The following is a 14,053-nucleotide window of genomic DNA, read 5'->3' as shown; positions in this document are numbered from 1 at the left end:
CAGAGCCAATTCACCATTTCACTTATTGTCTAAATGAAAGTCTTTGTTATTGTCTCTTTTGGGTGAATTTTATTTGTTTGTGTTTTTTTTACACTGGGTTAAATTTAATTAAAAAATCCCACATCCAAGTTGATCTGATTAATTAAATCTGTTTTTTGTTGAATGGTCTTTTTGGTTCACCTAGCCTTTTTCTAAGGAGCTGCTTTACTGGTGAACTTTGAAATTATTTGTATCTATGATGTAGAAAGACTAATTTATACACAGTTTCTCTCCTATACTGTGTCTGAATGAGCTGTAATGAACACCATCATTCACCCACTACCAAGGAAAATGTTCAATACCACTGGGAAGATCTTGAAAAAGGTATTTTTCCCAAATTAGAAGTCAGATTTAAGATTTAATTTATAGCTTTTATAAAGTTTTACAAAAAAAAATATTGCATTACAGAGAGTGAAGGTGAAATATATTTTAGAACCTATTAACACACAGGGTACAAAAAGCCAGTATAATACCTTTCATCTGAACAATTTATTTATTGTAAAAGAAGAGCTTTGTGGAAAAGTTACAAATGTACTTTATCAAAAGTCACTGCCTGCATTTTAAAACTGGCCACATCAAAATAAACATTTAACAAATTATTGTAAAAGCAAAAAAAGTTAAAGTTGTCCACAGTCGCCTGCAGCCTCTTTCTCATTCACTGGCCACACTGCTCTGTTTCAGTGTGCAGCTTTCACCACCTCTACTCTTCAGGCCTAAAACCCATTTGATTTTGCTGCGCTCCCACAGATGTCATTCATTCTTTGCTCAGATTGGTTCTCCAAGCTCTGGGTGCTGCTCAGTTTAGCTACAGTTCCCCTGCTGCTTCATGCAACCAGTAACTCGCCTGGTTGTGTGTCCATAATCCGTTGCCAAACTAGTTTAAGCTGAGCATAGTTGTCTAAGCTAACCAAACACTTAGTGCTGCCTGTAGCTAATTGTGCGATTTGGAGGAAAAAAACATCAAGAGAGAGCAAAGTGGCAGCTAGTAAACTTCCACAATGATAGCCCTAGTATTTGGCTTTGATGCGGACGGCTGCAGTTCGTCCCACTCCCACTGTAGAGTAGAACAGAATAGAGTAGGCGTCCATGTGAAGCTCAGCCTGTTGTGGAAGCGAGGCCTGGTTAGCAAGCAAGCGTTTCTGGTGCTACCTAGTTAGTTGGCCTTTCTATTTTGGAGCCTTTATTGTTTCTGTTATATCTTCCCCTCTTCTTAGCAGAGATAAGGCATGCCCTTAAAGGTGCTCAAATTGTGCTGAACATGACATCTAATTAAATATCTCTTTTAAGCTCCAAGGTTTTTCTAAAGGCATCCAAATAGATGCTTAGACTCTATTAAAAGTTGGATGGCTGACAATTTTCCCCAACCTAAATCTTCATTTGTGTCCCTGAAAGATACCTGAGATAACACTAGGTCCCCCTTGCCTCTTTACTTCTACCAGGAACCTTGCTTAACTGCTGACTTGGCTTTGAGTTTTTATGTTTATGTCAAATATCTGGTTCAAGCTTGCTTTTTTAATTGAAAAATTATTACAAGTTAATGTCTTGATGCATGCTCCATCCAGGTAAAGAAATCCCAAAAGGTCTGAACACGTCTGGACGTCCAGGTGACCCATTTAATCCAGATAATTCCACATAATTTATTATTCAGATGACATTTATTATATTGGAATTGTTAAAAAAAAATACTAGTACTATATACTATATATACTAGTACACTTGTTTAAAAATTCAAGTACTTTTTAAAAAGTTGGGATGGTGTAAAATTATTCATTTGTTTTACCTGAGAGAAGCAGAAAATGCTAATACAGATTAGGTGTAAGGAAGACAATGAAAACACAAAATAAATGCCTGCTGTGCTGCGATTTAAAGGGAAGAACCCTTTGCTACAATGACTTGTTGTTTTTGGTGTCTTTGTTGTAGACTTTCCTGGGATTCAGGGCAGAGTTATGTATTCCTGATGAGCTGTAGCCCTCACTGGACAACAGGTTCTCTCTGCTTCCGTCAGAATCTGAATGATGCTGTTTGAGTGAAAAGAGGAAAGATATCTTCAGCTTTCCACAAAGGGCACACATTTTGACAGAATGTATTTTATGTCCTTACGTTTTTGCGAAAGATTCGGCGCAGCAGGCTGCGTTTGGGGCTCTCTGGGGCCTGGGACCAGTCGAGATCTGGAGATGCAGATCCCTTAGGGCCAAAAACATTCAGTTCTTCAAAACATCCCGTTTCTATTAGCTACATGGAAGACAGAGAAGGAAGGTGAGGTTTGAAGCTCTTGTCTGGATTAACCCTGGTAATGTAACCTAGAACTTGCCTCATTTTGCCAAATTATGGAATTGCTTCCTGTGTTGAACTGGGAGTAGAAGAAGCTGTCAGTCTGGTCAAAATGGACTCCTTTCACTGTGGAAAATTCTTCTATGTCCTGTACATCAGTGCAGTACACCTGACTGGGCTAAAAATAAAAGACCACATGCAGTGAGTACAAATTTAAATGGCTTTAAGATTGTTAAAATCTTCTTCTTCTACATTTGATCAGTTTTTATTTAAGTACTTTACATACTCTTTAAAAACCAAAGTCACTTGACAAGATATTTCTTACATCGAAAACACTACATCCAGCTAAATGGAATCCAATTTAAATACATAAATGTAATCCTGTATGTATGTATGTATGTATGTATGTATGTATGTATACATATTCAAAATTCAAATTCATACACACACATATACATACATATCTAGATATCTGTCTCTATCAATCTATAGATATAGATATCTCATTTGGGTACTTACATCAGGTTTAAATGGAGGGTCAACGCGTCCTGCCTCCAGCATCCGAAAGTTGATCTCTTGGAAGAAAGGATGAAATTTTACATCTTTTCCCCCAGACTTCTGGGAGCCCAGCCTCTTTGTGGGGTCCTTGGTCAGCAGCTACAATAGTGGAAAAAAAGGTGTTCTCATTGCTTGAAGGATGTAATACAGCCTCTTCCGAAATTGGGGTTAGGATTTAGGCTGAAAAGCACATGTATGCGTAGTAAATCTCTAAGGTGTAAGCAACCCTGAACCTATCCTATTAGAATATGACTTGGCTTTTGGAAATTGTTGTACTGTCTTAACAATCTGACATACATCAGGGGATAAAGGTATGATGTGGATGAAAGAACATCTTCTGTGCATGCTGAAATAAAAATAGTTTCATTTTGAAGAACTCACTGAGGAGCAGATGTCTTTTGTCTCCTTGCTGAACTGGTTGCCATATTCTTCATGTTCATTCTGAATCCTTCTCTCCATTTCTGAGGATTTAGGCTGTTCTCCTTTGGCCCTGAAAGGGGGCCGACCTGCAGTCATTTCATAAATCAGACACCCGAGGCCCCACCAGTCCACACTCATTCCATAACGCTCATAGCCGATCACCTCAGGAGCTGAAATGGGAATGCAAACGAATAATCTTTTTATGCTTTGCTGCTGTTACTTATTGCCAAGGCAATATTCTTGTGTACTCTATAAGTCTATATTTCCATGTCGTGAAAATTACTAAAAACCAAACCCTGACTAGTCTCGTAGTTCCTGCTCCTGAAAAACAACCCCAGAGAATGATGCTGCCACCACCATGCTTCCCTGTAGCAATTGCATTCATCAGGGGATCATTGCTGCCTAGTTTCCTCCAAACATGACACTTTAAGGATTTCAATCTTTGTTTCATCAGACCAGAGTTTTATTTCTCATTGTCTGAAAGTACTTCATGTTCCTTTTTGCAAAACTCCAGGAAGGCTGTCATGTGCCTTTTAATGACAATTGGCTTCCAACTGGCCACTCTACCATACAGGCCTGACTGGTAGAGTTCTGCAGAAATGATTATCCTTTTGGGAGGTTCTCCTCTTTCCACAGTGCAATGCTGGAGCTCTGCCAGAGTGAACATTGGCTTCTTGGTCAGTTCACTGACTAAGACCCTTCTACCCCGATTTAGATCAGATTGGCTGGAGTGCTTCCACACTTCTTCCTTTTACGTATGATGGAGACTGTTGTGCTCATTGGGAACTTAAATACTGCTGAAATCTTTCTGTACCTTTCACCAGATGTGTGCCTCAATAAAATCCTGTCTCTGAGGTCTACAGACAATTCCTTGGACATTATGTCTTCATGTCCCAGTAACTTTACCACAGGTGGAGTCCAATCAAGTCATAGAAACATCTGACCAGTGCACCAGGATTCAACTCACTTTGGAGTCTTATGGCAAAGTCTGTGGGTAGTTAAGTTACAGTTTTGTTTTGTTTTTTTAATAAAATTGCTAAAAAAAAAAAAATTCAAGCTAATTTTTTCACTTTGTCAATATGTGGTATTGTGTGTAGAGGTGAAACAAATGAATTTAATCAGTTTTGGAAATAGGCTGTAACATAACAAATGTGGAACAAGTGAACCACTGTGAACATTTTCTGAAAGCACTGTAGACATAAAGTCATAATAGGTTCTTTCTTCCCATCCAGTTGACAGCATCAGGTAATTTGAAAGTTTTAAACTATTACAATACAAGAATTCAGAGATTCTACATTGGAGACACCAAACAGCCATCCTATCAATGCATGGCACAACATAGCAGGACAAGACCAGCTAAAGATCTGCGCCTAAAGGTTAAAGGTCAATCTTTTGAGGATGCCAATTTTCATATTCTGAACTGAGAAGACAGATTGTTTGAAAGAGGAGTAAAAGATGCCATCTATTTTCACTGTGAATGACCATCACTGAATAGAGGGGGTGGCTTGTGACACCAACTGTCAGTCACATACAATGCAATTTTAAGATCTATTCCCAGGTGCCTCAGGTTTCTGTTAACCTCAGGTTAATAGGGTGAGCCAAGGTATCACATTAGTTTCTCTCAAAACCTCTGCTGGTCATGATCCATGCCTTTTTCTCACCTTGGCTCATGTGACACAATTAATAGTGGGTCAACAACCCTTTTAGTGACAAGCCCCACAAGGATTTAGATACCTGGGACTCATTTGGTTTTAGAACTGAAGACGTTTTCTGGATGAGAGGTGAAACATCTTCAAGAAACTTAAAGAATTCCAATTCCTTTCTTTCAAAGTTCCTTAGAAAATAGCAAAATCACCATTTGCTTTGCTTTGATTTTATTGACAGTTGTTTGATTTTTTGTTTCTGTTGTTTTTCTGATGTGTTAAAACAAACAATCAGGTCTACAAATCACCAACTCCCAGCACAATGCAAACTGCATCATAAACTTAAATTTCAATTAGTGACTTTGTGATGGATAAACTTACATAGATAAACTCTATGTAAGTACTTAAGCAGTCCATCCATCTGTGTGCAGGCCAGTAAGCACCACTGAGAGGTATGGATAAAAGTCATACAATCATAAAAATAAATTGCTTTGTTTTCCAACACACTCATATAATCTAGTGATTTATGTGGGTCTGTAGAAGTTCCATACATACCCATATAGCCCAGTGTGCCCACCCTGCCTCGTACTAGACTCCCCTCAGACATCTTCACAGCCAAACCCAGGTCAGAGATGCGGATGTGTCCTTAATGGAACAAAAAAAGTAAGATTAACTGAAATGGCATGATTGTTGAGATTATTTTTCTCACATACTTTCACTTTTGCCCTGTCAAGTTAGGCTTCACTTTTCTCCAGCTGACACAATGGGAAACTACAACTGTTGCTTTTATTCCAAGAATGAAGGAACAGGTGTGGAAGTTTCTATAAATAGATAACAGGTTTTTTTACTTCCTCAAACTACTTTTCTTTTTCTTTTCTTTTTTTACCCCTGTCAAAATACAATCAACACAGATTTTTCTTGAGAGCAGGTGGATGCTTCTGATAGGCTGCATGGCCAAATGTGTGGCATTTCAAACAGTCAGATTATTTTCAGAGTTAAAAATAGCAAGAAAGTAACTGCCAGCTTTTGCTATGTGTGGATGTTGGAATGCTATCTGCTTGGATGTTACTTTAGTACAGTTGAGGCTATTTATTGTACATGAATGATTAAAAAAACACTGTTTTGTAGTTGCGCATACCATTATCATCCAAGAGAATGTTCTCTGGCTTCAAATCTCTAGAAGAAACACAGCATTTAAAAACTTCTTCCCGACTAGTAGAGATGTGATTTAATGCATGTAGAAATACACTTACCTGTATAATATTGACTTTTGGTGGAGGTGAATTAAACCACAGCAGACTTCTGCAGCGTAGAAACGTACCCTGTCTTTGGTCAGACCAGGTGACCCCATGCGATGTATGTGAAACCCTAGGTCACCGCCGTTCATCATGGTCAAAACCATACAGAGATTGTGCTTGGTCTCATAAGCATATGCCAGATTCACCTGAACAATAAAAAAATAAAACAAAAATAAGAAAACAAAACTCACTAAGGCATCAGCAATACTATAAATTCAGCTTTTACAAAATACTTGAAACAATTCAGTATAATTCAGTGCAGAACACCACTCGCTATGAAAGAAAGCCAATCATAAGGATTAAACATTATCCTTAACCTCCTAGGACCTGGCATCCACATATGTGGACATCACATTTTGGGTTATTTAGACCAAAATACTCAATTTTGCTCTATATCCACTTACGAGGACATTATACTGCTACTGTGCTATCAAAATGTTAAATGAATATCCTCATATGTGGCTCTCATTTTTCTTAGAAACAAAAATCAGGTAAAAAAAAAAAATCTGGTAATTCTTTGTTTTTACATTAATTGGGTCCCAATCAGCCCAAATATCAAAGAGAAATTGAAAATGCATGTCATGGAAGAGTTCCGGTCTTAGGAGGTTAAAAGAAACTGCAAATACACATTTTAGAAAAATTGAGTTGTGCTCACTGATTATAAAAACTGGACATCATTCTTAAGAAAAATAAGACTATTTGATCACGAAATTCATCTGAATCAGTAGATCAGTATAAACAGAATTCTGTCTGACCGAGGTTGCTTTTGAACTTGTTCTCTCCCTGATTATTTTATACTCAGCTATATTGCTGAGACGAGGTATAGTGGCACCAAGAAAGTCCTTGGTTTGAATCCAGTCCGAGGCCTTTCTGTGTATAGTTTGCATGTTCTCTCTTCATCTGCATGAGTTCTCTTAGAGTTCTCAGACTTCCTTCCACAGCTCAAAGATGATGATGAGTCTGAATAGTTGTCTGCTTCAATGTTAGCCCTGTTAGTCCAGCCTCTCATCCTGTGATGGATGCGATAGGCTACAGCCTCGATGTAGTGGATAAAAGCAGAAGAGGATGGATGGATGGATGGATGGATGGATGGATGGAAGAAAATTGATGGATGGATGTGTGTCAGAACATGTATAAAACCTGTTGAATGATGTGATGAGTCTCTAATTAAGCATATATAAATAGTAGATCGACTGGTTCTTATTAAGTACTTTTCTGCCTAACTTGAGCACTCAAGGATAGGTGAGTATGCAGACGGGAGCGACCAACCTTCCAGTTAATAATTGACCTGCTCTACCTCCTGAGTCACAGCCACCTCTTCTATGTCTTTTATAAAACATAGAGAAGAGTTCATGTCCATTATCCCTATCCCAACTGTGATAAGGTGAAAGATGGGGTATACCCTATACAGGTTTCCTATCGGTGTCACAGGATAAACTTCTCTTCACTGTAAAAATACCTTGTATAAACATTCAGTAAAGATCATTTTTGTTAAATGATTTGTTCAAACATTTGGCAGCTGGAGTTTTTAACAAGTGTCAGTTATGATGGAATTATAAAGACTATTTTGAATTGCTTATTAATGTCTCGTTCGGTGTGAGCTTAAGCTTTATTAATCTCTGTCTCTCTTCCACAGCATGTCTTTTATCCCGCTGGGGCGATCGTGGCTCAAGAGTTGGGAGTTCGCCTTGTAATCGGAAGGTTGCCGGTTTGAGCCCCGGCTCCGACAGTCTCGATCGTTGTGTCCTTGGGCAAGACACTTGACCCTTTGCCCACCTACTGGTGGTGGTCAGAGGGCCCGGTGGCGCCAGAGGGCCCGGTGGCCCGGCAGCCTCGCCTCTATCAGTGCACCCCAGGGTGGGTGTAGGGTTGATGGCACCCCAGGGTGGGTGCCATCAACACACTGTTGATGGCAAATCAACAGTGTGTGAATGTCTGTGTGAATGGGTGGGTGACTGGATGTGTAAAGCGCTTTGGGGTCCTTAGGGACTAGTAAAGTGCTATACAAATACAGGCCATTTACCATTTACCGTCTTCTCTCTCTCTCCCCAACCAGTCGCGGCAGACGGCCGCCCCTCCCTGTGCCTGCTGGAGGTTTCTTGCTGTTAAAATTGAGTTTTTCCTTCCCAGTGTCGCCAAAGTGCTTGCTCATAGGGGGCCATATGATTGTTGGTTTTTTCTGTGTATCTATCATTGTAGGGTCTACCTTACAATATTAAAGTGCCTTGAGGCAACTGGTGTTGTGATTTGGTGCTGTATAAATAAAATTGAATTGAATTGAATTGAATTGAATTCAACTGAATTGTAGTCACAGTGTAACTCAATAACAGTGTATATGTTTATTTTAACGAAGAAAGAAATATCAACCATTGTAACAGTGCAGGTCATGGATTTGCTTTTTAAGAATAACCCAACTTTGCTTACACAGATAACACTGGTTAACAAACATACTGATTTTTAAAAAAAAAAATGAACAAGGCAATATGAAAACCATCACAATGAACAAAAACTAGTTTGAAAATGTAAAAAAAATTGACAAATTAAAAAATGATGCAAATATTTGAAGAGCACAGCAGTCTCACCACAAAGCGACTATCCAGTTCCTGTAGTATCTCTTTCTCATTGAGAGCCATGTCCTCTCTTTTCCTCTTCTTTACATGGGTTTTTTCCAGCTTTTTGCAGGCATACATCTTGCCTGTGGCTCTCACCTGACAGGCCCACACCTCAAGACAGAATAACAGGATTGTAAGACAATAACACCCTTGTGATAAATTTGTATCTAATGCTGTTGCCAGTATCAGAGCTGTTCAATATGTCAAAAAAGAATAGGTTGCTGCAAAGTGAAAGTATACTAATATATGTAAGGGAACTAAAGAGTAACAGAGATGTAGAACTGTGTTGTGAAGGTCTAAGTCCATGAATTCCCCCAAGGGAATATGTATGTAAAATAAAAAATAAAAAAACTACCTTCATTTTGATACACCGTGGGTAAAGACATACCTTAAAAACATATACCATAAAGTGTCTGATATGCTAACACTGTGTCTTAGAGTAAATCCCAAAACATACATACCGCTCCAAACCCTCCTTTCCCCAGTAGTCTGTACTGTCGAAATGTTTGCTTCATGATAGGCTGCCTTGAAAGAGACAGACATGTTGTTTTCATTTGAAATATTTTTGTAAATACATTTTTTAAGAAGAACTGTAAACAGCAGCTACTTGGCTAACCACTGATCCATGAAACAATTCGTCTCATACCTTTGTTGGGCATACACATTTACTGACCTCTCCAACTGTTTCCATTGTAGAAAGCGGGCAAAGAACATGCTGTCCTGGTACTGGGTGAAGGGCTCGTTGCTGAGGTATTTATGTAGGTCTCTAATCCACAAAAGAAAGATGAACTCCATCTGCTCCATTGGTCAACAGTTTTCAACAGCATGTGCCACACTTTAGAGAACTGATTCTGTAAAGCAGTTCTTCTATTGGCTACTGGACATACTGTATATATTACTGTGTATATCCCAGTAATTTAGCAAAATTAGAAAAATAGTCATCACATCAGGCCAGCAAAACTCCAGTTAAGCCAGTAGTTAAAATTATATACAGTCAGTATAGTGCAGTGTTATGGTTAGATGCATTCAGATGTGTTTGATTTGAGGAAGATTTGGGCATGGATGTCCCAGAAAATTCACACCAAAATCTGACTGTGCAATACTCAAAGAAATTACAAAACACACAAAAAATACATCTCAGACTCTATAGGCCTCTGTTAGCATGCTAAATGTTAAAGATTTACAACAGTACAATTAGAAAAAGATCTAATAAGTGTTGCTTCCCAGGAGAAACTTGCTTCTCTCTAAGTAAAATATGGCATAGCTGAAGATAAATCTGAAACCCCTAAACCTTCTGGAACAATGTCCTTTGGACAGACAAAACCAAACTGGATACATTTGGCCACAATGTATAATGCCAGATTGGTGAAAATAACCTTTTTCACCAATGCAACCACAGGACCTGGGCACTTTGCAGTCATTGAGTCGACTATGAATTCCTGTGTATACCAAAGTATTCTAGACTGCATTGAGTCCCCTACAAACTTGTTTTAACATGACCATCTATAAGCAGACCAGAGAGATATAACTTACTCCCTGCAGCCATGAAAGACATCACCACAGGGATTGAGCTCCAGACTCTGATTGCAGCTTCTTTCATGCCTCAGTAGGATGGACACACACTCACTGGACTGAGGGAACATGATACACTTGGATAAAGTGATGTGTAGCATGATATAAGAATTCTTGTTTCAAACTTCAGAGGAGAAAATAATGAAAGAAAAATATCCACGGTTGTAAACTATCAACCATGTTTTCTACAAATGTTGTCACACCTGCTTCATGAGGAATCTCTGGATGATCCTGTTCCCAGACTCTTTCCTTTTGTCATCTGACTGAATGTCAAAGTTGTCCTAAAGAAGAAAATAGGTATTAAGATTGTTTGCATATGTGGATGCAGAGTCTATATGTACAGGTTAGTTCTTCAAAGGGTTTAGACAGTAAAATCTAGTATCAGACAGAAGGTCTGATGTCAGTTTTTCTGAAGTAATTTGAGCTATTTACTGCAAAATGTTTAAGTGGTCAGACATACAGATGCTCACACATGAAGCAAATCACCAGTAAATTAAATGATTTAGTTCATTCACAATCTGTAAGTCGTGCAATAAACTTAAAAAGATCTTGTGTCAATGAATAATTTATTGTTTACAAAATGTTGTGTAAACTCGGGCGGTTAAAATGTTTTAGAGAAGCACACTTCTCATCTAATTTCTCAGGTTTAATATTGCCTTTGAGACTACCTACTGTACCCTGGATGTGATTACTTGCCAGTTGAAGTAACGGTAAAAATATTAGGGTTTTTTGTTTGTTTGTTTGTTTTGAAACATTTGCCAGTGTTGCAGTGGTTAGCCACTTGATAAGGCAATCAGCTGCCGCTTAACGCTGGTGCTTTGAGTGTTTTGAGGGTCAGGCTCATTAGATACTACCTGTCCAGTAACACTTTGTTTCTGCACAGGATACAAGGTTATATGAGCTGTTGTATCTACAAGAGTCACCCTCTTGTGCACTGAAGTCCAAAATTTCTTTTTTACTCAATATGAATATACCAGAGTTAAATTTGGCTGATGTTTTTTTTCTTATCATTTAATAATGCCGCGGTGTCTCATGCATCATTATCCATCAGTAATCAAGAAAGAAAGAAAAAAATAACAGATGGAAATTCCAACATGCTATAGATTATTTTGATGTTATATTATATGTGTTATGGTGTAATTCTTCAAGTATATTTTCAGTTCTCAGTTTTCTAATGTTCTTCATGTTAGTTTCACATTTGTTTTGCTCTTAATCTCTTATCTCTCGTTTAATATTTTTAAAAAGCGCACTGCACTGCAATGTCATTACTTAAAACACACAAGAGCAATGCAACTCTAGCTTCTGAAATAATTACTGATATTTAAGTGCCATTATTTTCAATATTTTTAAGGACTCAAATTCCAGTAAAAGAATTTTTCACAGTTTGTACCAAAGCATCTTGGAGGGAAATGTAGTTCTGCAGATCAGGCCGACTCCGACAGAAGAGCTGAAACAGTTTCTTGCCAATAGGCTGCTTCACACATAGACTATAGTAGTCTCGTTCTAATGGAGAAATATAAAATAAAATATATGGTGTGAAATCTCACAAAGAACCAGAACTTGTTCACACTATTGAAACACACTTGCAGATACACACCTATGTTCATGGCCAGGTCTTTGCACTGGCTAATGTGGGGAAAGCGAAGCATTTCTTTCCATTTCCAGCTCCTTCCTCCACCTACAGACAGTGGGGACACAGAAAAGGAGTTCTTTAGTGTTGTGAATATGCATACATGCCTATAACCAAAGTGCTGACATATTGAATAACTCAGACTGAGATGTCAATCAGCATGCCTAGTCCTTCAGGTTTCAGACAATAGCTTGTTCGACTACAGTGAGTGAACTATAAATAGCTCCAGGAACAAATTAAACAAAGCCTGTGGAACCACATTACTCTGCAACGTACTTTACACACTATCACTCATAGTTTGCGTCTCAATTTCCACACTCCAAATTTATTTCATGTCTCAAGTAACAGCAAATAAATTTATGTTGCCTTCAGAGAGAATTTCACTTTATTCAGAAATGCTAAAATTGATAAACTGATTTATCCTAAACTGAACTGGTGAGTAAAAAAAACCAGACTTAAAACTCATCATTGATCAGGTTTATCATACATCACTCTTCCACACTGTGACTGAAAAATCATTGTCCTGAGATAACCCATATAAGCACTACTTCTGATGGAGGTCATGTCCCAAATTGAGAAATAAGTCAAAAATTGTCAGCATTTTAGCATGTCATCTTCTCACATAAACTTTCTGGATATAGAAAGTTCTTACCTTCTCTGGCTCTAACAAGAGCAGTATTTGCCGCAATGCTTTCTATGGTTTCCATGTAGCACTGTGCCTTTGCACTACAAGTTACCTTTAGTTAAGTACCGCACAGTATCCAGCCTTCATGCACAAAAGTAAAAATACAACTTCTCAGCAGGCCCAGTAAATGGCAACTATTATATTACAGGCTGCTGAAATAGCTAGTCGTGTTGTCTAACCTGCAGTACCTGTGAGTCACTAAAGAATGTGGGATACTTAATATATGACAGTGCACTCCAAGCACAGGACACGCCCTAAGTAAGAGAGGAGGGACAAAACACAGGTGTAAAGAGCATACAAATAAATCAAAAACTGTAGAGAGGTGATGGATTTGCAACAAAAGCAAAGCAGACAGAAAGAAAGAGTTATTAGAAAAGAGTTTCTAAATATTGACCATTCTTGATCAACAGGTAATCAGAATTTAATTGGTTTTGGACTACTTTTCAGTTCTGAAGTTACTCCCATTTCATGTCCAAAACCCTATTTTGACCAAAGTTGAACTTATCAGCTAACACTTGCAAGCTTGGTTAACAAATCGCATACATAAACTGTATGAGCATGATGCAATAACATCGTAAAACTAGAAACTGAAAGATTCACTTAACACACATCTATGAAGCTAATGTTCAGTCACTTGAAGACATCCCAATCTCCATTTGTATATAACTAACTAGAATATAACTAACAGGTCATATACACAAAGTGGTAAATGGTAAATGGCCTGTATTTGTATAGCGCTTTACTAGTCCCTAAGGACCCCAAAGCGCTTTACACATTCAGTCATCCACCCATTCATGCACACATTCACACACTGGTGATGGCAAGCTACATGTAGCCACAGCCACCCTGGGGCGCAATGACAGAGGTGACACCCAGTGGCTTAATACTGGCCTCCTGAGGCACAGGGGTGGCTGTACCTCAGCATGTACAGCAGGTCCTCTACTAATTGAAAGTTTGGTGGTTTGATCCCTGGCTGCTTCAGTCTGCATGCCAAATTGTCTCGGACAAGATACTAACCCCAACTTGCATCCATTGGATGAATGAAGCGTATTGTATTAAATCTTTTGAATTGTCATGTTAAATAGAAGAAGTGCTATATAAGGACCAGTGCATCTACTATGTAGTTTACATTTATCATTTTTAGAAGGACAGCACATACCACATACACCACAATGGACAAAAACAAAAACAAACAAATGGACAACTGTACCCTCATACACACAATAATAACATGGACTGAACCACCACTCACAACCACTAGCACTTTACATAGCCTCTGTAGAAATTATCCACATATTTCACTTATCTTAACTGCACTACTGTAT

General features: G+C 38.4%; 1 protein-coding gene across 1 annotated transcript; it reads right to left on the bottom strand.

Moving 5' to 3' along the window:
• Nucleotides 1-272: 272 nt before the first annotated feature.
• On the bottom strand, nt 273-12,915 carry grk5 (G protein-coupled receptor kinase 5). Its single transcript, XM_085414633.1, has 16 exons — nt 12,696-12,915; nt 12,011-12,091; nt 11,804-11,916; nt 10,617-10,694; nt 10,375-10,472; nt 9,515-9,607; nt 9,303-9,366; nt 8,812-8,952; nt 6,185-6,375; nt 6,070-6,107; nt 5,487-5,576; nt 3,250-3,458; nt 2,830-2,967; nt 2,351-2,488; nt 2,140-2,271; nt 273-2,057 (listed from the first exon to the last, which is right to left on the bottom strand). The coding sequence occupies exons 1-16, from the start codon at nt 12,748-12,750 to the stop codon at nt 1,923-1,925; spliced, it is 1,794 nt and encodes a 597-aa protein (XP_085270759.1). The 5' UTR covers nt 12,751-12,915; the 3' UTR covers nt 273-1,922.
• Between the last annotated feature and the right edge of the window lie 1,138 nt (nt 12,916-14,053).

The sequence above is a fragment of the Rhamphochromis longiceps genome, linkage group LG7 (assembly GCF_057381845.1).
Source record: "Rhamphochromis longiceps isolate RC_006_pf linkage group LG7, R_longiceps_female_GT1.1, whole genome shotgun sequence".
Lineage (NCBI taxonomy): Eukaryota > Metazoa > Chordata > Actinopteri > Cichliformes > Cichlidae > Rhamphochromis > Rhamphochromis longiceps.
Note: the sequence above shows the minus strand (reverse complement) of the source record. Positions and strands in the feature narration are given on the sequence as shown.

Coding starts and splice junctions, on each gene's coding strand:
- grk5 (XM_085414633.1), bottom strand. CDS start 12,750: ATGGAAACCATAGAAAGCATTGCGGCAAATACTGCTCTTGTTAGAGCC. Junction 10,473..10,616: donor AGAGATTCCTCATGAAGCAG/GTGTGACAACAT, acceptor ATGTTCCCTCAG/TCCAGTGAGTGTGTGTCCAT. Junction 8,953..9,302: donor GGAAAGGAGGGTTTGGAGCG/GTATGTATGTTT, acceptor TTCTGTCTTGAG/GTGTGGGCCTGTCAGGTGAG.